Source organism: Gossypium hirsutum, chromosome D02, assembly GCF_007990345.1.
Source record: "Gossypium hirsutum isolate 1008001.06 chromosome D02, Gossypium_hirsutum_v2.1, whole genome shotgun sequence".
NCBI lineage: Eukaryota > Viridiplantae > Streptophyta > Magnoliopsida > Malvales > Malvaceae > Gossypium > Gossypium hirsutum.
The window spans coordinates 4,275,811-4,300,125 of NC_053438.1; the positions used below are offsets into that span (position 1 = coordinate 4,275,811).

Below are 24,315 nucleotides of genomic sequence, written 5' to 3' on the forward strand. Positions count from 1 at the left end.
ACCCTCATTTGCAGCCCCTGTTACAAAAAGAAAAAGAAACTGAAAGCCCTCTCAGCCCCCTCCATTATCCGGCCATGGTCATTGCCGACGAACGGTCGCGCCGCCGCCGAGGCCAAAGGCCGGTGATGAAAAGATGGCCTTTTTAGCCCTCGCTTCGCGGTGTATTCAAGGGTTGGGCTTTCTTGACCCGAGGGTCCGAAAGAAAGTGGTTCAATCCCCCTCCTTTGAACGCGAATCCGACGACGGTGAAGGACTACCGACGACGGGGCTGCGAATCTCCCTCAGGTAAGTTTTGCTTTCCTTTTTTATTTTCGTTTTTTTTAAAAAAGAAAAATAATAATAATAAAAAGAAAAAGAAAGATTATAAACAGTTTCTGCTTTTTTTTATTTCTATTCGTAAAAATCGGGAACCCAAAATACAATCCTTTGATTCGGCCTTTTATAGCCGATTTAAAAAAGAACTTAAACTTCTTCTTTTGTTGTTTTGTTGTTTGGACTGTTGTTTGTTCTTGCAGGAGGTCTGACACGCGTGAAGGGCCAGTGATGGGCGAACGGTGGCGGCGAGCATGCGAAGAGGTGCCTGACAGAGCACGCGGCGTTGGGAGTGGCAGACGATGAGGCATGCGGCGCAAAGAAAAGCCAAGGTTTTCTGCTGCTAAAATTTTAGTTCCCTGGGCTAGGTTTTTTTATTATTTGGGTTTGGGCTTGAGTTTGTAAATGGACTGTTAATTTTGGGTTTATTATTTTTATTTTGTTTTTGTTTTGCACTGGGCCCGGGCAAAATGGGCTCATACAGCTGCCCCTCTTTGCTTATTTTCGTGTAACGAGAATAGAGCAAAGACATCAAAAGGGCCAATTTTGCCCGGTCTTGCCGAGTCTTGACTTTTTGGTGCTCATCTTCTTCAAGTAACCTCATTCTAGTCCACTGCGTCTTATGATTCTTCGATCTGCTCTACTGCAACTTCAGATACGCCTTGTAGCTTCAATCTACTCTGCTACGATTCCATGGGGATGAGATTTGTGTTTTTAGTCTGCTCCACTACTATTTAGGGAGATAAGACTGTGGTTTCGTCTGCTCCGCTACTGCTTAGGGAGATAAGACTGTAATCTCCGATCTATTCCACTGTCAAATGCAGGGAGATAGAGTTATCAGCTTCAATGTACTCCACTGTAGTCACAGGGAGGTAAAATCTGCCATCTTTGATCTTCAATCTATTCCACTGTCAAATACAGGGATAAGATCTGCTTTCTTCGATCTACTTCACCACCAGTATGGGAAGACAAGATTTGTATCTTGGATCCACTTCCTATCAATATAGGAAGATAGGACCTGCTATCTTCGATCTACTTCACGCCAATACATGAAGACAAGATCTGCTTTCTGCGATCTACTTCGCCACCAATATGGGAAGACAAGATCTGTATTTTCGATCCACTTCCTACCAATATAAGAAGACAGGATCTGCTACCTTCGATCTACTTCACGCCAATACATGAAGACAAGATCTGCTTTCTTCGATCTACTTCGCCACCAATATGGGAAGACAAGATCTGCATCTTTAGAGTTTCCTTCTAATGGAGTTAAAATCTTGCCTCACTTTCAATGCAACCAATTGTGGGACTATTAGTTAGAAAAGTTTTAATCAAAGTCAAGGGATTTGAAGATAATTATACCAAAATTTATTTTAAAGCCCTAAATGAAAAATAGTAAGACCAACCCAAGCCCGGCACAATTTAGCCCATCAACGCATCTACCCTAAACTTAAACTTTGCCCTCACACTACCCAATTCAGTCTAGGCTTAATATAAAAATTGCCCCCTAAATTATATTCATTTTTTCCGATAGGTATCTAAAGCATTTTTTTTTGCCAAATTGAGTACTTAAAGTAATTTTTTCCCGCATTGGTACCCTGTTAGTTCTCCCTTAGTCAGCCATTAGTCAACATTGTTCAATGTTCAATGATGATGTGGCCCAATCACTAATAAGCACGTGGCAAAAAAAAGCCACGTAAGTAAACCATCTAATTCTTTGTGTAAAATAATTCCAAAAAATAAAAAACTTAGAAAAATTAAAATTATTTTTTGATTTTATATTAATATTAATGAAAAATAATATTAAGAAATATTTTCACAGCCGTCCCTCTCCTACTGTCCCCCACCATCCTCACCCAGCCCTCTCCCTCTGCTAATCCCTCAATTATATTTTCATAAAAAAAAAATTCCCTCCTTTCTTTCTTCAACATTGATTCTTTGTCTCACAATTCCCTTCAAATCTATCCACCACATGTTTGGGAAAATGACCCTCAAAAAAATAAATTTTGAGCCTGAAATTGGTGTTTCCCTTCATGTATTGGATTGCTTTCTTATAATAGGATTATAAGTTTGTGGGTGAAGGTTTTGTATTTGTTAGTTTGGTTTAGTGGACTCTTAATTTTATTTATGGCCTTCTTCCACTCTAGAATTTTGTTTATACTTTGAAACCCTAAAGTGTAAATAACCAAATTAGTTATCTTTAATGTACCAATTGGTTTGTGTCTTTTACAGAAAAATAATTTTTCTAATTTCTTTATTTTGCCACATTTCTATTGGTGATTGAGCCACATCATCATTGACCAAGGTTGATTAACGGCTGACTAATGAAGGACTAACGAGGTACATATGTAAAAAAAATATAGTTTAGATACTCAAATCGATCAAAAAAGTGTTTAGGTGCTTATTTAAGCAAACGAGTACATTTTAAAGGACAATTTTAATATTAAGCCTTCAACCTATAAATAGATTTATTTATAATTAATTTAATTTAATATGATCTGATTCAAGTTAATTGTTAAACACGTTTAATGACTTAAATTTTAGTCACAAATGACAAACTTCTAAAACATGGTTTTTTTAGTTCAAATTGGTACTTTCAAATGACTAAGTATTAGTTTAAATCAACAAGCTAAGTTTAGGTACTTAATTGGACCAAAATACCAAATGGAACTTTGAAGTCATGTTCAAGTACCTAATTAGAAAAAAAAAACTTTAGGTATCAGTTTTAACTCTGAAGCTAAGTTCAAGTACCAAAATGTATATTTCCCTTACTTTTCCAATAACCATTGAATGCTGTCATTTTTATCTACCAGATAGGAGCAAACATTAATTATTGACAGAAAATAATAATTGTAGTGATTATGTTGAAACTAAACCTTAATTTTCTGTCACCGACAATCACAATCCTTTTTGCATTATTTCTCAATTTTTAGTTCATAAACGATCAAGAATACTTTTTTTTTTACAGTGATTATGTTGAGACTTCCTATAAAATTCTCTTTTTATTTGCGAGGAATCTACAACTCTAGTGTGAATCAGGGACATTGTCTTTGATCGCAGGGTGTTCGCTGAAATGCTTGACACAAGCATGCAGGCGTGGGAAGCTATCAGCTCTGATAAACTTAAATCCCGCCGCCTCTTCCATAGGCGCCAACATATGAATAACTATTCCTAAAACGAGGTCAGCCATGCCAATTCCGTTAAAAAGAGGCCTAAGCTAAGCTACCAAGCAAAGAGGAAGAAGAAGAGATGGTTTCAGGGTGAGGCATGTGCTCCAAAAGGGTAGCGGTGGATGCAAGGCATCACATGCTGGGAAGGTTGGCTTCCATATTGGCCAAGGAGTTGTTGAAAGGCCAAAAAGTAGTGGTGGTGAGATGTGAAGAGATATGCATGTGGGGTGGATTGGTTAGCCGGAAGATGAATCTCATGAGGTTTCTTAGGAAGCGTATGAACACTAAGCCTTCTCATGGTCTCATCCAGTTTCCTGCTCCTTTAACATCCTCTGGCGTACCATTCGTAGGTGTGTTTTTCTTTTCCAGAGTTTTTTTTCCCTTTTAGTGTGTTTTCATAGTTCTTTATTTGGTCTGTGAATGAAAAGGATGGAAATTTCTGGGTTTTTGATGCTTGGTAATTTAGGAAGCCTTTATTATAAACTTTTTGAGAGATTTTTTCTATTTATTTGAAGTTCTATGATTTGGATATTGGAATATATATTGCAAAAGAACCAATGGGATTTGTGTGTTTAGTTATGTTTGATATCAAAATTAATAATGAGAGTTTGCTATTGATTTTTCTTATTAGAGATCCGTGCGTTTGTTATAGTTGGTTATTGGTAAAATGTAGGAACGAAGTGAAAGAGAGTAGAATGAGTGTGCTTGAGGTTATTATTGTTGGATTGAGAGAAAACTAATAGCTGACAAGGTCTATGAATCTTATGCTGCAAAGGCAATGCGTTTGGCTTCAGCATATATGAAGTGAAGTATGTAACTGGGCTTCATTTTGACTTTCCTTATGGTAATTGATATTTGCTTTGATTGCAGGATGATTCCTCGCAAAGACTAAGCATGGAGTGGCAGCTTTCGCTGGTTTGAAATTGGAGGCTTATGAGGGGATTCCTGCACCATATGATAAGACTAAGAGAATGGTTATTCCTGATGCTCTCAAGTTTTACAGTAGTTGGTTTCTTTCGCGGAATTTAGAATTTGGTTTTCTTACTTGCTTCTGTGGATAGTTAGTCATGCTCTATGTTTTTATTGTTCTTTCGGTTTTTTTAAATTAGGGTTTTGAGGTTTCAGAAGGGACACAAATTGGTGGAGAAAATAGCATTAACCTGGAGTAAATATGAAATATAACATTGAACGCTTTTATGTAGGTTATCCAACATGCTGAATACTTAGGACTTGGTTTGGAGCTTTAGGAACTACTGATGAAGAAGTTTATGAAGACATGAAAATAGTCATTTCATTGGTTTGGCAGTTCTAGGACTTGGTTATCCTTTTCTCAGAGCCAGAGCAGGTAGGTTCTGTTTTTACTCGGCTGTTTGTGATTGATGTTTGTTGCACCTTTTCCTCTCTCTTTTTGTAACTGTATTGTAGCTTTGGGTCAGTGGTTGGGCTATGAATTTATGAATATCAAACAGTTGTGCCTGGTCAACATTGCAGACTCCTCGAATTGTCTTCTTACCGTCTGAGTCTTACAACCTACCAAGACAACACTGAACCAAACCTTCCGCATACAGAAGAAAAACATTCCTTGCAATAAAATTAAAACTGATACAAAAACCACAACATCCATAGGGAAGCATCAAAACACTTCAAAAAGATAGCCACATGACACTTACGTACACCACAGCTCATGACACAAATCGAAAAAGAGATCAACTTCAAGACATCATCTCATGTTATCAATTTGTGAGCATCCCTTAGAAACTAAATAAACACCATAAAAGAAGCATCCAACAAATTGGCAGCAATGCAGTTACAGCAAACCTATTGCCTCCGTGAGTCTTTAATTACAACCCCAAATATCATATACCAAAACACGGAGCAACATCAAAACCTTCATAATTAAACACTCTTGAAAAGTTGCCTACACACCCTCTTTACTCATCCTTAGGTTAAAACATGTTCTTATCACCCCTAAACACCACCAGTCAAAATCATATCTTACTCGAGTTGAAAAAACCTCCTAGTTGAAGAGAAGACAATCGAAATCATCCTTAACCTACCAACCCTTATCCAACATCAATCAAGAGGACACTGAACATGATTCCATAATAAGCTTGTTAAAATCCCTCAAGAAAGGAAAGCTGGATCAGCAGCATTCAACAGTGTTCCTCATCAGTTATGGCCGTCGATGATGAACCTCAGCCCCATCAGCCTTTCGAGTTCACATCCCGATTCTGCTTGGATTTCGTTTCGATGATAGTTTTTAGAGACGACTTGTGTTCCGTCACATTCTTTAGTTCAGGAGTTCTCTACTAATCAGTTACATTCTTTCTAATATTCTTTCTAGGAAAATCTTGTCATGTACATGCTCAACCATTAGGGAATTTGACTTTGTTGCCTAATTTCTTTTTGTTGATGCTTTGCTCTCAATTCTTTTCACATTTTTTAAAAATCATATATATATAGGTTACAACAATGTGGCATAGCTTTTAAATCATTATTTGTCACGATAATAATATTTCACATGTTGATTATATTTAAAAAATTAATTCAAGGTAAATTCCTTATAAATATTGTCATGTAATTGTTGATGCTCTAAATGTTGATATGCATGAATATATTAAATATGCACTAAAAATATAAAATTAAAATTAATTATAAGAAATATAAACTATACAGCAAATTGAAGCAAATATATAGTAAAATTTTGAACTTAAAATATATTATTAAAGACGCATTTTAATAAAGATTGATTAAAGTAAATGTATTTCAAATTCTTAATTAATTTAAACAAAACTCAATTATAAAAAAAAATTATTATCTTTTTCAAACTCTAACAAATTTATGGGAAAATTGAATGTTCCATATTCTTATCCTTAGAATGGAAATGCTGGGGTATTATGGGAAAAGAAATATTGACAAATAGTCTCAAAAGTCAACGACGAAAATGATTCTTCTCTTTAAGGACAAAGGCAAGACCTAAGAAAGTATACCACAAAGGGTGGAGTAAAGTGAAGCAAACTCAAGGGTTTTCTGGTAATGGATGTGAGTGAGTGTGAGAGTAGGACAGAGGGGGAGGCCATGGAACTTCAACATTTCAGTCATCCACATCCTTTGGTCTCGTTCAAATATCAGATTGTTGCACGCGAAGAAGTAGACCCAGAAGCAGCTTTTTGCCTTGGGTGTGAGAAACCTGTAGAGGGCTGGAGCTATGGCTGCAATCAATGCGAGTTTTATCTTCATAAGGGATGTGCTGAGGTAGAGTTAGCCCCCAAGATTCAGCATCCCTTCCACCCCAAACATCCTCTCACTCTTCTGCCAAAATCACCTTATCCTGGGGAAGGAATTTGCGATTTGTGTGGTAAGAAATTTGGGGGATTTGTTTATAATTGTAATGATTGTAGTTTCGATCTGCACATCAATTGTGCTTTGCTTCAATCATCCATTGCTGCAAATTTTCCTAATTCTTTGCACCCCCATCCTTTGTTCTTCATTCAAAATCATAACAACGAAGTCGAGCCTCATTGCTCCGGATGTCAGAAACCAATATCTGGTCCAATTTACCACTGCTCAGATTGCACATATCCTATTTTTAACCTTCATAAGGAATGTGCTGAACTACCCCTTGAGATTAATCACCCCTGTGACCGTAAGCATCCTCTTACTCTCTTGCCACAACCACCTACTCATCCCCAGAAATGTAGTTGCTCTTTGTGCAGAATCCAATGGAAGGGGTTTGTTTATTCCTGCTCTCTATGCAACTTTGATCTTTCACTTGATGATTTTCTTTTTTCACCACCAACAATCACAGTTGCAAGTCATGAACACCCGTGGATGCTTGTGTCTAGAAAAATGTCGTTTGTTTGTGATTTTTGTGGCACTGACGGGGATCACACCCCCTATTTCTGTGCTACATGTCACCTCCTTGTCCACAAGAATTGCATTTCATTGCCACGCCACATCATGATGACACGACATCGTCACACGATTACTCTTTTGTACTCTTTTCGACAGAATCAAGTTGAGGATTGGATGTGCAAAATTTGTTACGAGGAAGTTGATATAAGCTATGGCCATTACAGTTGTCCTGCTTCTCGTTGCCGTTATATTGCTCATGTACGTTGTGCAACTGATAAAGCAATTTGGGGTGGAACAATTATGCTGGAAGGCTATGATGAGGGGTCTGAGGAAGTGGTGGATGAATCTTGGAATTTGATTACTGATGTTGTTGAACAAATCCGTATTGGAGAGCTAATGGTAGCAAGTGAGATCAAGCATTCCTATCATGATCATAATTTAAGACTCACTTTTAGTGGGAAGACCAAAGATGATGATAGTCAGTGCGATGGGTGCACGAGACCTATATCAACTCCTTTTTATAGTTGTGAGCAATGCAAGTTCTTTCTCCACAAAGATTGTGCTGAATTGCCTAAGGAAATGCCACACCCATTTCACAAGCATTTGCTTACTCTCTCAAACTCACACAATGAGTATGGTTATTCATGGTGCAATGCTTGCCGTCGTCAGTATCAAGGATTTAGGTACAGATGCTATGAAGGAGATTGCAGCTTCGAAATTGACATTCAATGTATGTTATTGTCGGACACCTTGAAGCACCCAAGTCATGAGCATTCACTCTTTCTTGTCCACAACAATGAAGGAACGAGATGCAGTGCTTGTTTCGAAAGACTATACTCGTGGGATGTTGCATATAGATGCATGAAGCGCTGTGATTTCAGTTTAGATGTAGGTTGTGCAACACTACCACTCACTGCTTGGTACAAGTATGACAGGCATCCTCTTACTTTGACTTATTCTGATGATTCTGAGCCTTCTCAATTTTACTGTGATCTCTGCGAGAAAGAAAGAGAGCCAAATGATTGGTTTTATTACTGTGCTGATTGTGATAACTCTCTTCATCTCAATTGTGCTATTGGGGATCTCCCATATCTGAAGCGTGGGAACAAATTGAAAGAATATAGCCATGAACATCTATTCACTGTTGTGAAAAACATCTGGAATTGCCCTCCATGTATGGTATGTGGTGAGGTTTGCAATGGGCAGGCCCTAGAATGTAAAGAATCTGAATGCAACTTTACCGTCCACTGGGATTGCCGTTAGAGTGTCCTTGAAGCACTTGAATGATATTCCACTCAAGTTTAAGAAACAGAGATCCTAGGCATAAACATCCATTCACTGTTGTGAAAAAGAATTGCTCTCCATGTAAGGGATGTGATAAGCTTTGCAATGGGCAGGCCCTAGAATGTAAAGAATCTGAATGCAATTTTATTGTTCACTGGGATTGCCTTTGGAGTCTCCCTGAAGCATTTGAATGTTATTCCACTCATTTTTAAGAAACAGAGAAGCCGCAACATCACAGGTGTGTGGTGTTGTGTGGGAGGGTGTAGCAGATTTGGTAAAAATGGGTGATGGCCTTAGTTGTTGTAATCTGCATTATGTGATGTTTATGGTGGTTGTTTGAGCAGTAGAAGGTTGTGTTAGATGAAACATGGTATGTAACCACACATCTTTATCTTTCACTTTTCTATTTGCTTCTTATCTAAAATTAGTGATGGGAAGGAAGAAATGGTTTTTAGGTGGTGATAATAAAATATTTTTATTATGAGAAGTATGAAATAGGAAAATAATGTTGAGTTTGGAAATTTAAATACAAAATCATTCTTCCATTCCTAACTGCATACAAAATTGTGTGTTATTGTTAAGACCAAAATATAAGCGGATTTGGTATATCTTATTATATTTGCGCAGTGGATACAAAATAAAACTGTATATATGTTTTAGCTTTACAATTTAGGTTAATTAAGTCAACTTTAAGTAATTTTATTTGCACACTCCATATTCTAATTAATGTTATTATGGCTAAATTCTTGAAAACAATTTTTTTTTCTTTATTTTAGATCTTTTTCTAAAATTGGGAATTAAGCTTGCAAATTTGATTCTTACATCAGATTTTACTGTTCATAATTTTTTAACTTTTAATTTTTATCAAATGATCCGGAGCTAAGTGAAAAAATTATTGAGCTGTTAATTTTGATGATATGAATGATTAATGTTGATTTGATATTCATAACAATCCACGTCAGTAAAAATTAATTATTCAATCTTATTATAAATTCTTATTATATTTTGCTCTTTTTGTCTTCAAGACCATGTTCCTTAATCGTCCTTAGAATTTCAAAGTTGTTCTCGATTGCCTTTTGCTGTTCTTCACCGAATTTACGAAAGAATTCCCAAACTTAAGGTTAGGATTAAACATTACTGGTCTACAAGTGGTTTGAGACTAAATCCCCAGATTGGAGGGGTGAAATTGGTTTTAAAATGGATTAATTCGAATTTTGAAATTTTTTATCATTTTGGATTACTTGTTTAGATAATTTTGGATTCGATTTTTTTTATGGTCTAGCTCGTTTTTAAGTTTGAATTGGGCAAGTTTTGATCAGTCAATCTTGGGTTTGGCTTCACACCATTACTTTTTAATCTATTAACAACCAATGCATGTCTAATAATCACTCACTAATTAATATTCACATTTAATAGATGATCATTTGAATGGTGATGATATTTATATTGGATATTATTAATAGAAGAAGAAGTAATAGAGTAGAACTTATTACCCATAGCCTCTCCTTAACTTATAAATGAGAGTATAATGTTTTCTATTAATAGAAAATATTGTCTTATCTTTTTAAAAGAAAACCTAAATAAACTCTAAATGAAACTTCTATCTCTTAAACCAACCTTCACGTTATCTTAAGATTCTAGACATAACCTGTTGCACTTACAAGTAGAGAAAAAAGAAAAAGAATGATAATGACATATTGGACTCCTATATTTTATCAAAATATCTAATGTATCTTCACTTTTAAAGTACCTAAACTTTAATTCCATTTATTATTGTCATACATCCTTCTAATGGATTTAAAATCTAGCATCACTTTGAATGCAACCAATTGTATGCTGCCATGTGGCACTATTAGTTTGAAAAAATTAATCAAAGTAGAGGAATTTGAAAATAATTATACCAAAATTTATTTCAAAGGCAAAAAAAAAAAAAAAAAACCATTAAGACGAACACAAGCCTAGCACAATTTTATCCCATGGAGCGCATCTACCCTAAACTTAAATGTCTTCACACTATCCAATTCAATCTAGGCTTAGTATAAAAATTGCCTCCTAAATTTCTACTCATTTTCTTAAATAGGTATCTAAATTTTTTTTGTCTACATTGGTGCCCTCTTAGTTCTCCATTAGTCAGCCATTAGTCAACTTTATTCAATAATGATGTGGCTCAATCATCAATCGACACATGGCAAAAAAAAAATCATGTAAGCAAACTATCTCATTATTTGTATAAGATAATTCCAAAAATTAAAAAAAATTAGAAAAATTAAAATTAATTTTTTGACTCACAATTGCCTTTAAATCCATTCACCACATGTTTTGGGGACATGACCCTCGAAAAAATAAATTTTAAACTTAATATTGGTGTTGTCTTTTTCATTTATTGCATTTGCCTCGTTATAGTAGGATCATAAGCTTATATCTAAACAAGAAAGGGAACATTTCAATGTTGATTTTAGCAGGTAAAGGTTTTGGGTTTGTTTGTTTGGTTTAGTGAACTCTTAATTTTATTTCTGGCGTTCTTTCAATTCAAGGTTAAATCTGTGTTTGTACTCTGAAACTCTGAAGTGCAAACAACCAAATTAAATATTTTTAGTGTACCCATTGTTTATGTCTGTTACAGTAAAATCTAGAAATAGGGGAAAGTGTTGAGAAGAATGGAATTCGGACGTCTTTATTCTTGGTTTCATGTTGTCCAGGTAGATGGAAGATAGCGAAGTCTCCATTTGAAGATCAAAGGAAATTGAGATGCCAGTTGTGTTTGGAGCAGGAGAGGGTTGGAGTGGGGAGGGGGTGGACATACGCAATAATTTTTTTTTAAAATACTATGTTTAAATGACATTAATATTAATACTAAATTATTAATAAAAAATAACTTTTTTAATTTTTTTTATTTGCCATACATTTATTGGTGATTGAGCCACATTATCATTAATCAAAATTGACCGGCGATTAACTAAGGAGAATTATCAAGGTACAAATATAGGAAAAATATAATTTAGATACTCAAAAAAGTGATTAGGTAGCTATTTAAAAAAGGGAAAAGATTGTATGTAACACTGATTTCATGTCATTCCTATCTCTTCCCATAGGAGAATGACAAATCTGATTTTTTTTTCTCTTGATTTTTAGCATTTTTAATTAGATTTATATTTTTTTCATGAGGAAAAAGTTGAACATTAGGAGAAAAAATCTGATTTGTCATTCTCCTATTAGAGAGTGATAAGGATGACGTGGAATTACAGTTTCATACAATCCATTCTCTTTAAAAAAAAATTAACATTTCAATCTATATATACTTTAACTAATATTTAACTAATTCGCAGCATCCAATCAATTAAGTAGATATGCTTCTTCTTTAAAACTAAATATGCATATATATTGATTAACACTGATTATATATTTTTATCTGTTAGTTTTCAGTAGCTTCTAATTAGGGTTTTGAGGTTTCCAAAAGGACACAAATTGGTGGTGTAAATATGAGATAAGACCAACATGAATGGTTTTATGCAGGTTATCCAGCATGATGAATGCTTAGGACTTGGTTTGGCAGCGACTACTGGGAACTATCGATGAAGAAATTTGTGAAGACATCAAAAGAGTCATTTCATTGGTTTGGCATGTAATCTGAGGCCTGAGCTAGAGGAGGTAGGTTTTGTATTTATGAATATCACACTCTTATGTACGTTTCTGTTAGTGGTTAGGGCTGTGAATTTATGAATGCTTAATATAATATTTAGTATTGAGTTTGACATTTTTTTTAATTTCGTGTTTAATTTTTTTGAGTTTAATTTGATACTTGAATTTGGTATTTTTTTTCTTAATTTGGTACATAAACTCTTTTTAGGTTCGATTTGGTACCTAAATTTATTAAATGTTATACAATTTACGAAAAACACTAATAGTGTTCTTTTTTTTTATGCTCGGAAGATGCTCGAAGTTTTCTTTCAACCAACTAAATTTAATATATGTTAAACGTTCATCCACGTTGCTCGGGGGCACCCTTCCAAGTAACCGCTCGCAAGTGCCCCACGGATCGCGTACTTTTCCAAGCCCGGTCACTGCTTCTCCATTAATAGACAGCCCTAGTTGGACTGCTACGTCTTGCAGCGTAATGCTTACCTCCCCACATGGGAGGTGGAATGTATGTGTCTCCGGGCGCCATCTTTTAACTAATGCCGATATTAAATCGGCCCGTAGCTCAGATGTTTGAATGTACGCGGCAACCCCAAAACCTGCGACATTCAAATACGGTATAACTCTTTGGTCAGGAAAATAACCGGGATCATACAACCGGGGTCTAACAATTCTGTACAAATCCTGCATTTATAGTAAATATATAATGTTATGTTTATCGTTTTAAAAATAATTTAAAAGAATATTTAAAATTAAAGAAGACATTTTATTTCTCGATTACCTTGTGCATAATGCTTGCAATGTGGTCGTTGTCATTTAAAACAATATTTGGATTGAGATCCATGTAGTGATCGGCAGTCGTCGGCGATTGATAAATTTTGGGAAGAGTTGCTGTGGTTGAGAGTGGTGGGGGGAATGGCGTATTTATAGTGGGGGACCATTTTGAAATGAGGGCAAAAGTGGAAAAAAATAATACTTTTGACAATTTTTTTTCATTCAATTTAATTTATTTCAATGCTTGAAATTTAAGGCATGCCGTAAATTGCTATAATTGTTTTGACTAACTTTCCAAATTTCATTTATTTCTATCCTATCCATCTTTGATTAACTTTTCAAATTTCATTTGTTTCTATCCAATTTTTATCCCATCCATCTGCCACTCTTTTTATCAAATTTCATTTATTTCTATCCCATTCATCTGACACTTTTTTTTTCATTCAGTCTCATTAATTTTAATTTTTTTCCCTACATATAACACCTTTTTTTTTCAATTAATCTCATTTATTTCAAAATTTTTTCCTACATCTAACACCTTTTTTTTTTCATTCAATCTCATTTATTTCAAATTTTTTTCCTACATCTAACACCTTTTTTTTTGTCATTCAATCTCATTTATTTCAATTTTTTTTCCTACATCTAACACCTATTTTTTTCATTCATCTCAGTTATTGCAAATTTTTTTCCTACATCTAACACCTTTTTTTTTCATTCAATCTCATTTATTTCAAATTTTTTCCCGTCTATGTCTTCAGGGATATCATCCAAATCGGGGTCACTAAAATCATCGTTGGGATCACGGTGGGACTGATCATCATTATCGGACCCTTCATCACAATCTTCTATGGTGGCCAACACCTCTGGATGGATCTATAGACAATGACTCGAGTATGGGGTGTTATACTAACAACCACCAGTGTTTGGATTTTCGGGAGTTGGCGCTGACAATACAAAGCCTGACTGATCTTCCCAAGGGACGTTAAGATCAAAATCAATTCCGAAGCGCTGACTTGCTGGAATTACCTTTTGAATGGGATCCAATTCAGTTATCTCCGCGAACAACTCAACTGGACTGGGATTTTCTATACCAGGGGGCAATAAATTGCTATCATTGTACCTAAATCATCATCATCTTCAAGCTCCATTTTTGAGAACTTTAGCGGATCAGTTGAAATCGAAAATCTATAAAACAGTCTCGACATTTGCTTTCCGCAACGGCTTGCTATCTTTGTACTGATTTTTCGTTTGAAATCCGACAGCGAAATCTGTTTGTTGAATCTCATTCCTATTTTTTTTCGGCTTTGGAATACACATCCTTCTTCATTTGTATTTATCATTTCACCATCGAAATGAACATAAACAAAAAATATTTGAGAACTCATTTTCAAAAAAAATTGCTTTCTTTTAAACAGAGGAAAAAAAAACTTTTCAAACTAGACAAATGGAAGATGAAATGGCCTACATATATGATTGTACTAGGCGTCGGCCATTGACAGCCCAGTACCCAAAATTTTTTTTGTATATTTATATCTAATTCTGACATGAATTTTTTTTTAAAAATTGTACTGGGTGCCGGCCATTGACAAGCCAGCACCCAAAATTTTTTATTTTTTTCGTATATTTATATCTGATTCTGACACGAAAAAAAGAATTTTTAAAAAAAAAATTGTACATGGCCAACACCCAAAATTTTCTTTTATTTTTTTGTATACTGATATCTAATTCTGACACGAAAAAAAAAAGAAAATTTTTTTAACTTGTACTGGGTGCCGACCATTGACAGGCCAGCACCCAAAATTTTTTTTCGTATATTTATATCTGATTCTGACACAAAAAAAAGAATTTTTTTTTAAAATTTGTACTCAATGGCCGGCACTCAATTTTTTTTATTTTTTCGTATATTTATATTTGATTCTGACACGAAAAAAAAGAAAAATTTTTAAAAAAAATTTGTACTGGGTGTCGGCCATTGACAGGCCAGCATCCAAAAAAAATATTTTTTTCGTATATTTATATATGATTCTGACACGGAAAAAAAAAGAATTTTTTTATAAAAATTGTACTAGGTGCCGGCAATTGACAGGCCAGCACCCAAATTTTTTTATTTTTTTCGTATATTTAGATCTGATTTTGACACAAAAAATGAATTTTTTTTAAAATTGTACTGGTGCCGGCCATTGCCAGGCCAACACCCAATTTTTTTTTATTTTTTTGTATATTTATATCTGATTCTGAAACGAAAAAAAAAGAAATTTTTTTAAATTTGTACTAGGTGCCGGCCATTGACAAGCCAGCACCCAAAATTTTTTTTTTATTTTTTTCGTATATTTATATTTGATTCTCACACAAAAAAAGAAATTTTTTTCTTCCTAAATTCAATCTAGGCTTAGTATAAAAATTGCCTCCTAAATTTGTACTCATTTTCTTAAATAGGTAGCTAATTTTTTTTTGTCATAATGAATACTTAAAAGTAATTTTCTTCCTACATTGGTGCCCTCTTAGTTCTCCGTTAGTCAGCCATTAGTAAACTTCATTCAATAATGATGTGGCTCAATCATCAATCGACACATGGCAAAAAAATTATATAAGCAAACTATCTCATTATTTGTATAAGATAATTCCAAAAAAAAAGAAAAATTAAAATTAATTTTTTGACTCAATATTGATTCTTTGACTCACAATTGCCTTTAAATCCATTCACCACATGTTTGGGGACATGACCCTCAAAAAAAAAAAAAGTTTTGGACTTGAAACTGGTGTTGTCTTCTTCATGTATTGCATTTGCCTCATTATAGTAGGATCATAAGCTTATATCTAAACAAGAAAGGGAACATTTCAATGTTGATTTTTGCTGGTAAAGGTTTTGTGTTTGTTAGTTTGGTTTAGTGAACTCTTAATTTTATTTATGGCGTTCTTTCAATTCAAGGTTAATTTGTGTTTGTACTCTGAAACTCTGAAGTGCAAACAACCAAATTAAATATCTTTAGTGTACCCATTGTTTATGTCTGTTACAATAAAATCTAGAAATAGGGGAAAGCGCTGAGAAGAATGGAATTCGGACGTCTTAATTCTTGGCTTCACGTTGTCCAGGTAGATGGAAGACGGCAAAGTCTCCGTTTGAAGATGAGAGGAAATTGAGATGCCAGTTGTGTTTGGAGGAGAGGGTTGGAGTGGGGAGGGGGTGGACGCAATAATTTTTTTCTAAAAATACTATGTTTAAATGACATTAATATTAATATTAAATTATTAATAAAAAATAACTTTTTTAACTTTTATTTTGCCACACATTTATTTGTGATTGAGCCACATTATCATTAATCAAAATTGACTGACGATTAACTAAAGAGGATTAACAAGGTACAAATATAGGAAAAATATAATTTAGATACTCAAAAAAGTGGTTAGGTAGCTATTTAAAAAAGGGAAAATTGCATATAACTCTGATTTCATGCTATCCCTATCCCTTCCCATAGGAGAATAGCAAATCTGATTTTTTCTCCTGATTTTTAGCATTTTTAATTGGATTTATATTTTTTTCATGAGGAAAAAGTTAAAAATTAAGAGAAAAATATCTGATTTGTCATTCTCTTGTTAGAGAGGGATAAGGATGACGTAGAATCACAGTTTCATGCAATTCATTCTCTTTAAAAAACAATCTTTATATTAACATTTCAGTAAATATATTTTAATTAATATTTAATTAATTCGCAACATCCAATCAATTAAGTAGATATGCTTCTTCTTTAAAACTAAATATACATATATATTGATTAACACTGACTATATATTTTTATCTCTTAGTTTTCAGTAGCTTCTAATTAGGGTTTTGAGGTTTCCAAAAGGACACAAATTGGTGGTGTTAATATGAGATAAAACCAGCATGATGAGTGCTTAGGACTTGGTTTGGCAGCGACTACTGCGAACTATCGATGAAGAAATTTGTGAAGACATCAAAAGAGTCATTTCATTGGTTTGGCATTTACTCAGAGCTAGAGGAGGTAGGTTTTTGTATTTATGAATATCACACTCTTATGTACGTTTGGGTTAGTGGTTAGGGCTGTGAATTTATGAATGCTTAATTTTATATTTAGTATTTGAGTTTGACATTTTTTTAATTTCGTGTTTAATTTTTTTTTTGAGTTCAATTCGGTACTTGAATTTGGCATTTTTTTCTTAATTTGGTATATAAACTCTTTTTAGGTTAGATTTGGTATCTAAATTTATTAAATGTTATGCAATTTACGAAAAAAACACTAATAGTGTTAACTTCTGTTTTTTTATGCTAAAAAAATATTATCGGTATTAGAGGAAATTCATGTTAAAAAAGAAGAAAGTATCATGTTATGCTTAACAAATTAATATTAAATAAAAAATATTTTTAAAACCCCAAATTAAAAGAAATTTATTATTTTCAATTAATAAAATAATTAATTAAATAAATAAAATTAAAAGTAATTGAACATATAAAACACACAAAAATCATATCATCTATCACATGTCGGTCATACTTTGATTATTTTTGCTACCTCATAAAAAAAATATTGTTAGTATATTGGAGTAATTTGTAAAATGTTTGATAAGTACCAAATCAAACAAAAATAAAAAAGATTAAGTATCAAATCAGAAAAAAGAGTCAAATTTAAGTACCAAATTAGACCTAAAAAAAAGTTCAAATATCATCTTAAAAAAAATATTAAATTTAAGTACCAAATTAAAAAAAAAAACATGTATGCCACAAAGTCAACGACGAAAACGATTCTTCTCTTTATGAAGAACAAGAGCAAGAACTAATGAAGTATACCACAAAGGCTGGAATAAAGTGAAGCAAAATCAAGTGTTTTCTTGTAATGGATGTGAGTGAATGTGAGAGTAGGACAGAGGAGGAGACCATGGAACTTCAGCATTTCAGTCATCCACATCCTTTGGTCTTCTTCAAATATCAGACTGTTGCAAGCAAAGAAGTAGACCCAGAAGCAGCTCGTTGCTTTGGGTGTGAGAATCCTTTAGAGGGCGGGAGCTACGGCTGCAATCAATGTAAGTTTTACCTTCATAAGGGATGTGCTGAGTTAGAGTTAGTCCCTCGGATTCAACATCCCTTTCACCCACAACACCCTCTTACATTTTTCCCACAATCACCTTATCTGGGTGAATACGTGTGTGGTTTGTGTGGCGGAATATTCTGGGGATTTGTTTATCATTGTGGTTCTTGTTTATTTGATCTGCACATCAATTGTGCTTTGCTTGAATCATCCATTGCTACAAATTTTCCCAATTCTTTGCACCACCATCCTTTACACTTCATTCAAAACCATAACGAGGAAGTTGAGCGCGATTGCTCCGGATGTCAGACACCATTATCTGGTCCGATTTACCATTGTTTTGATTGTTCTTATCCTACATTCTTTACTCTTCATAAGAAATGCGTTGAAGAACAACCCCTAGAAATTAATCACTCCTGTGACCGTAAGCATCCCCTTACTCTTTTGCCCCAACGACCTGCACATCCCGAGAAATGTAATTGCTATTTGTGCAAAATCCAATGGAACGGGTTTGTTTATTCCTGCTCGCTTTGCAACTTTGAGCTTTCAGTTGATGATATTGTTTCACCACCAACAATCACCAATGCAAGCCATGAACACCCGTGGATGCTTATATCCAAAAAAATGTCATTTATTTGTGATTTTTGTGGCATTGTCGGAGATCACTCTCCCTATCTTTGCGCTACATGCAATCTTGTTGTCCACAAGAATTGCATTTCATTGCCACGCAACATCAGGATAACACAACATTGTCACGTGATTTGTTTTTCATATTCTTTTCAACAAAATCAAGTTGAAGATTGTATGTGCAAAATTTGTCAAACGGAAGTTGATACAAGTTATGGTAGGTATTGTTGTTCTGCTTCTGGTTGTGATTATATTGCTCATGCACATTGTGCAACCAATAAATCAATTTGGGATGGAACAATTATCAAGGAAGGATATGATGAGAAGCATGGACCTTCGAATTTGATCACTGATGTTTTTGAACAAATAAGTATTGAAGAGATAATGGTAGCAAGTAAGATCAAACATTCCTACCATCATCATAATTTAAGACTCAAACATTCCTACCATCATCATAATTTAAGACTCACTTTTAGTGGTGAGATCAAAGATGATAGCCAGTGTGATGGGTGCATGAGGCCTATATCAAATCCTTTCTATAGTTGTGAGCAATGCAAGTTCTTTCTCCATAAAAATTGCGCTGAATTATCTAAAGAAATGGGACATCCATTTCACAAGCACGCACTTACACTCACAAACTCACGCACGCTCGTTGAATATTCAATTTGTAATGCCTGCAGTCATTGGTACCAGGGATTTAGCTATCGGTGCTACAGAAGAGGTTGCAGCCTCAACTTTGACATTCGATGTATGTTAATGTTGAACACCTTGAACCATCCAAGTCATGACCATTCACTCTTCCTTGAGCATAACCGGAAAAGAGATTGCAGTGCTTGTTCCGGAACAATGGAACCATGGAGTGTTGCATACAGATGCATGAAGCGTTGTGATTACACTTTAGATGTAGGTTGTTCAACACTACCACTCACTGCTTCGTACAAGTATGACAAACATCCTCTTACTCTGACTTATTCTGATGAATCTGAGGCTTCTCAACTTTACTGCGATCTCTGCGAGAAAGAAAGGCAGCCGAATAGTTGGTTTTACTATTGTGCTGATTGTGATAACTCTCTTCATCTCAATTGTGCTCTTGGGGATCTCCCATATATGAAGCTTGGGAACAAAATTAAAGGTACACCTCATCGACATCCACTCACTGTTGTGAAAAACATCTGGAATTGCCCTCCATGTGTGGAATGTCGTGAGCTTTGCAACGGACAGGCCCTAGAATGTAAAGAAACTGGATGCAACTTTACCGTACACTGGGATTGTTGTTGGGGTTTGACCTTCTAGGACTCCGGTGAACCATTTCAATGATACTCCACTCAAGTTTACCAGACAGAGAAGTCGCAACTTCACATGTCTGTTCTGTCCATCTGCATGCATGTACCAGATTTGCCAACAATGGCTCATGTCCGTTTGTTTTTCTTAATTGCTTTTTATTATGTTATTGTTGTCTAAGAACTTCAACCTTGTTTAAATCAAACATGATTTGAGGCTAGTCATGAGAATTCTTTTAGGGTAAATATACATTTTGGTACCTGAACTTGGCTCTAAGGTTCACATTGGTACCTGAACTTGACGTCTTGGTTCATATTGACTTTTTAGTCTTAGTACTTGAGTTAGATAACGTATTTGAACCAATTTGAACTATGAAGTCAAGTTCGGTACTAATTTGAGCCAAAATGACAAGTTCAAATACCTAATTGAACAAAAAAATTTAAGTACCAAATTGAGCCTTGAGGTTAAGTATTAATCATTTTAAGTTTTTTAATCATTCGAATAAATGGAAAAATTGTAATTTTAACCCTTCGTGAAAATTAATCATATAATTTAAGCTCTTTTAGAATAAAACTTTTAACTTCGGTCTCAAAATTTTAAAATTTTATCTTAGCCGTCCACACTAAACATTAATTATTGGCAAAAAGAAATTGTTACAAACTTGCAATGCATGGAGAAAACATAGAAATGTACGAAAAGAAAATCCCAATCCTTTGGCATTATTTCTCAATATCAAGAGTACTTAATTTTTTAGTGATTATGTTGAGATTTCCTATAAAGTTCTCTTCTTTTTTCCAAGAAATCCACAACTCTAGTGTAAACGGGGACATTGTCTTTGATCACAGGGTGTTCGCTGAAATGCCTGACCCAGGCATGCAGTCTTGGGAAGCTATCGGCTTTAATGAACTTTACTGCCCCCAACACCTCTTCCATGGGTGCCATTCCAAAAACAAGGTCAGCTATGCCAATTTGGTCGCCGCCAAAGAACTTTTTGTCTCCAAGACCATGTTCCTCAATCGTCCTCAGAATTTCATAGTTGTTTTTGATTGCCTTCTTCTGTTCTTCGCCGAATTTACGAAAGAATTCCCACGTATATTAATAAGGTTAGGATCAAACATTACTGGTCTGCCAGTGGTTTGAGACTAGATCCCTAGATTCGAAGGGTGAAATTGGTTTTAAAATGGATTAATTCGAGTTTTAAAATTTTTTGGTTATAAAATGGATTAATTCGAGTTTTAAATTTTTTTTTATCATTTTAGATTACTTGTTTTGGCCATTTTGGGTTCAATTTTATACACCAAACAAAACATTAATTATTGGCAAAAAGAAATTATTGTTACAAATATGCAATGCATAAAAAAAATATGCTACAAGAAAAAGAACACTCAATCCTTTTGCATTATTTCCCAATTTTTAGTTCTTAAACGATCAAAAGTACCTTCTTTCTTTTTTCTAGCTATTCTGTTGCGAATTCCTATAAAATTCTCTTATTATCTTCAAGAAATCAACAACTTTAGTGTAATCAGGGACATTGTCTTTGATCACAGGGTGTTCGCTGAAATGCTTGACCCAAGCATGCAGGCGTGGGAAGCTATCGTCTTTAATAAACTTATATCCCACCACCTCTTCCATAGGCGCCAACATATGAATAATCATTCCAAAAACAAGATCAGCTATGCCAATTTGGTCGCCACCAAAGAACTTTTTGTCTCCAAGACCATGTTCCTCAATCGTCCTCAGAATTTCATAGTTGTTCTCGATTGCCTTCTGCTGTTCTTCGCCGAATTTACGAAAGAATTCCCACATTGGTTGAGTCTGCAAACTTAAGGTTAGGATCAAATATTACTGGTCTACAAGTGGTTTGAGACTAGATCCCCAGATTGGAGGGGTGAAATTGGTTTTGAAATGGATTAATTCGAATTTTAAAATTTTTTACATTTTGAATTATATGTTTTGGTCATTTTGGGTTGGATTTTTTGATGGTGTAGCTTGTTTTTAAGTTTGGATTGGGCAAGTTTTGATCAGTCAATCCTGGATTTGACTTCACTCCATTACTTTATTTATTAATATCCAATGATCATTCACTAATTAATATTCACATTTAATAGATGGTCCTACACATTTAAATGGTGATGATAATTGTATTAGATATTATTAATGGAAAAAAAAAGAGTAATGGAGTGGATCTTAATCCGTTGATTCTAACCCAAACTCAAAAAATCAACCCAATTATATTGAATCCGAACAAAAAATGACTTATATCCAAAATGATTTAGAATAATCTTAATCCAAAATGACTTGATCAAGTACCTCGAATTGACTTGAACTCAAGATGATTCAAGCAGAAAAAAAGAAAAAGAAAAAACCAACTAGTAAATTAGAAATATCCAAACCGAAAATAACTCAAATATCACAAACTCAAAACTGATTTAAACTTGAAATGACTCTGTCCCAAAACAACCCAAAGTTTTAAAAACTAAATTGGAATTATCAATTGAGCAAGTCTTAGCTCAATTGACACAGTTACTATTGCAATAACTAGAAAGACGTGGGTTTGAGTTTAAAGATAAGGAGAGGTTATAAGTAAAAATACATGAGTTCAAAATATTGACTAATGATGATTAAATCAGACAAATTAATTGAATTGAACTTCCAGACTCGAATCAGAATTGACAAGAGAAAAAATTTGGGAAGAAAAAGTAGATTAAAAAAAATGAGGAGGCATATGACAAATATTGAACAAAATCAAGCAAACACATACCTTTTCCTCAATGAATTTGGCCCAAAATCTAGCTACGGATCTCTCGTAAGCATCTTTTGGCAACAAAGGATTATGTGGCCACACTTCATCTATATATTCCAAAATAACCAATGACTCTGCAATTGGCTTTCCTCCATGAACCAGCACTGGGATCTTTTTATGAACTGGGTTGTACTGCAACAACAGATCACTCTTATTATAAGGCAGATTTTCTTCAATGTATTCATATTCCACACCTTTTAGCTTTAATGCCCAAATGACCCTTCTACTAAAAGGACTTGCCCAAAACCCAAAGAGCTTCACTTCATCCATGGTGTAGTGTTTTGGTCTCTGTTTTGTGAAGTAAACTAGGGGCCATTATATAATTGTTTTAGGTGGGGGATTTGTGAAGTAAAGTTTGAAATTATAGGGATTAAATTGTAAAGATTCCAAAACACGAGTTTTAGAACTAATTTATGTGGGTTGAGAATTTACAATTCTAAAAATAGAATATGAAAGTTTAATGGTTCAAAAATCATGGACTTATTTGTGGAAAATTTGATAAGATTTTAATAGTAGGAATTAAATTATAAAATCTAGAAATTTTGAAAAAAAGAAAAGAAAAGAAGAGAGACTGTTTTGCAAAACTAGACAAACTGGGATTTAAGGCTGAATTGAAAAAAAAGACTTCCAGGGACTAAATTGTAAAATAGTGTAAATTTGGGAGTTTGGGACTAAATCGTAAAAACTGTGTAATTATAATTTTAAGGGTTGTTTAGTAAATTTGGAAAAATATAGGAGTGGAAATGAGCAGATTAGTTACATAAGTGTTTAAATGTAATGTTTGAAAATTTTACTAAATTAAGTGTATTAAACTAAAATAATTGAGTAAAAAAAATTAAAACTTGAATTAGTAAAGATTAGATACATTAAAGTGAAGAGAATTATATTATGAAGTATATCTTAAAAAGAATATGGCTTTAAGGTTACGGCGACAAGACTCATTGAGGTCCAAGTATTTGAAGACCAACCTTATTCTGTGCAATATTTAGTACAAACAGACTATATTAGTGTTACGTGGGCTAATGCGTTATCTTAATAGTGTCGTGTAAAGCTGTTTATTTTACCAAAAGAAAAATAGGAAAGGCAAAGTGTAGATAGTATTAGTACATTTTGAGAAAGGATTAAATTTTGAAATTAATTAAATTAAATATATAATTAAAGATTATATTGCAATAGGTATGAGGTTTTGGTACATGTGTTTCGAAGTTTCAATACATTAGTAATCTTGAATTGGTTTTGATACTATGAATGAGGTACTAATATCTTTGTTCTTAAAATCGTAAATTCACTTTGAAAATACCCTGGAAAAAGGATTTTGGTTTCTCTAATTAAAATTTTAATAATATACAATTTTATAAAGAGATTTAATATCATATGGAGCCTGGATAACATTAGAAAAGTAAGCAAGGGTTAGGGATTGAAATTGAAAATTTTAATGTGACATTCCTTGTCCGTATATGTTAACGAGTCAGGTAAGGGTTATTACATCATCGGAACATCCGAAGTATAGCATGCATTCCATGCCTCATCA

The 24,315-nt window shown here is 34.0% G+C and overlaps 4 protein-coding genes across 8 annotated transcripts; 2 read left to right on the forward strand and 2 right to left on the reverse strand.

Annotated features, from left to right (window-relative positions):
- Window positions 1-3,105: 3,105 nt before the first annotated feature.
- On the forward strand, window positions 3,106-11,503 carry LOC107927744 (uncharacterized). Of its 3 annotated transcripts, none has more exons than XR_005910051.1 (4): window positions 3,106-3,832; window positions 4,353-4,456; window positions 4,685-4,827; window positions 11,321-11,503. XR_005910051.1 is itself a non-coding variant. In XM_016858845.2 (4 exons), exon 4 carries the CDS (start codon window positions 6,519-6,521, stop codon window positions 8,598-8,600), a length of 2,082 nt encoding a protein of 693 aa, XP_016714334.1. In that variant the 5' UTR covers window positions 3,106-3,832; window positions 4,353-4,456; window positions 4,685-4,827; window positions 6,360-6,518; the 3' UTR covers window positions 8,601-9,229. The 3 variants fall into 3 exon arrangements, 1 of the variants encoding a protein (XP_016714334.1); XR_005910052.1 differs by lacking the exon at window positions 11,321-11,503 and adding an exon at window positions 4,974-5,863; XM_016858845.2 differs by lacking the exon at window positions 11,321-11,503 and adding an exon at window positions 6,360-9,229.
- LOC121214442 (probable glutathione S-transferase) lies at window positions 9,605-23,355 on the reverse strand. The gene is made up of 3 exons (XM_041088097.1): window positions 22,743-23,355; window positions 21,768-21,796; window positions 9,605-9,716 (listed from the first exon to the last, which is right to left on the reverse strand). The coding sequence occupies exons 1-3, from the start codon at window positions 23,052-23,054 to the stop codon at window positions 9,620-9,622; spliced, it is 438 nt and encodes a 145-aa protein (XP_040944031.1). The 5' UTR covers window positions 23,055-23,355; the 3' UTR covers window positions 9,605-9,619.
- LOC107927623 (protein MAIN-LIKE 2-like) lies at window positions 12,462-13,148 on the reverse strand. 2 transcript variants are annotated; one of them, XR_005910053.1, is made up of 2 exons: window positions 13,039-13,148; window positions 12,462-12,856 (listed from the first exon to the last, which is right to left on the reverse strand). XR_005910053.1 is itself a non-coding variant. In XM_016858737.2 (2 exons), the coding sequence occupies exons 1-2, from the start codon at window positions 13,099-13,101 to the stop codon at window positions 12,492-12,494; spliced, it is 513 nt and encodes a 170-aa protein (XP_016714226.1). In that variant the 5' UTR covers window positions 13,102-13,146; the 3' UTR covers window positions 12,462-12,491. The 2 variants fall into 2 exon arrangements, 1 of the variants encoding a protein (XP_016714226.1); XM_016858737.2 differs by having other exon boundaries at window positions 12,462-12,941; window positions 13,039-13,146.
- Window positions 17,742-22,010, forward strand: LOC107927621 (uncharacterized). Of its 2 annotated transcripts, XM_041088092.1 has the most exons (3): window positions 17,742-18,068; window positions 20,827-20,935; window positions 21,529-22,010. In XM_041088092.1, the coding sequence occupies exons 1-3, from the start codon at window positions 17,882-17,884 to the stop codon at window positions 21,806-21,808; spliced, it is 576 nt and encodes a 191-aa protein (XP_040944026.1). In that variant the 5' UTR covers window positions 17,742-17,881; the 3' UTR covers window positions 21,809-22,010. The 2 variants fall into 2 exon arrangements, with proteins under 2 accessions (XP_040944026.1, XP_040944025.1); XM_041088091.1 differs by lacking the exons at window positions 20,827-20,935; window positions 21,529-22,010 and adding an exon at window positions 19,140-20,201 and having other exon boundaries at window positions 17,755-19,106.
- Window positions 23,356-24,315: the final 960 nt, after the last annotated feature.

What these genes read in the sequence shown, in the direction of transcription:
- LOC107927744 (XM_016858845.2), top strand. Translation starts at nt 6,519, where the DNA reads ATGGATGTGAGTGAGTGTGAGAGTAGGACAGAGGGGGAGGCCATGGAA.
- LOC107927623 (XM_016858737.2), bottom strand. Translation starts at nt 13,101, where the DNA reads ATGGATCTCAATCCAAATATTGTTTTAAATGACAACGACCACATTGCA. An exon ending in TTGCAAGCATTATGCACAAG is followed by an intron (nt 12,942 to 13,038) that starts GTAATCGAGAAA and finishes CTATAAATGCAG; the next exon opens with GATTTGTACAGAATTGTTAG.
- LOC107927621 (XM_041088091.1), top strand. Translation starts at nt 17,882, where the DNA reads ATGGATGTGAGTGAATGTGAGAGTAGGACAGAGGAGGAGACCATGGAA. An exon ending in GGTAGCAAGTAAGATCAAAC is followed by an intron (nt 19,107 to 19,139) that starts ATTCCTACCATC and finishes TAAGACTCAAAC; the next exon opens with ATTCCTACCATCATCATAAT.
- LOC121214442 (XM_041088097.1), bottom strand. Translation starts at nt 23,054, where the DNA reads ATGGATGAAGTGAAGCTCTTTGGGTTTTGGGCAAGTCCTTTTAGTAGA. An exon ending in CCAAATTCATTGAGGAAAAG is followed by an intron (nt 21,797 to 22,742) that starts GTATGTGTTTGC and finishes TTAAGTTTGCAG; the next exon opens with ACTCAACCAATGTGGGAATT. An exon ending in ATGTGGGAATTCTTTCGTAA is followed by an intron (nt 9,717 to 21,767) that starts ATTCGGCGAAGA and finishes ATTCTTTCGTAA; the next exon opens with ATTCGGTGAAGAACAGCAAA.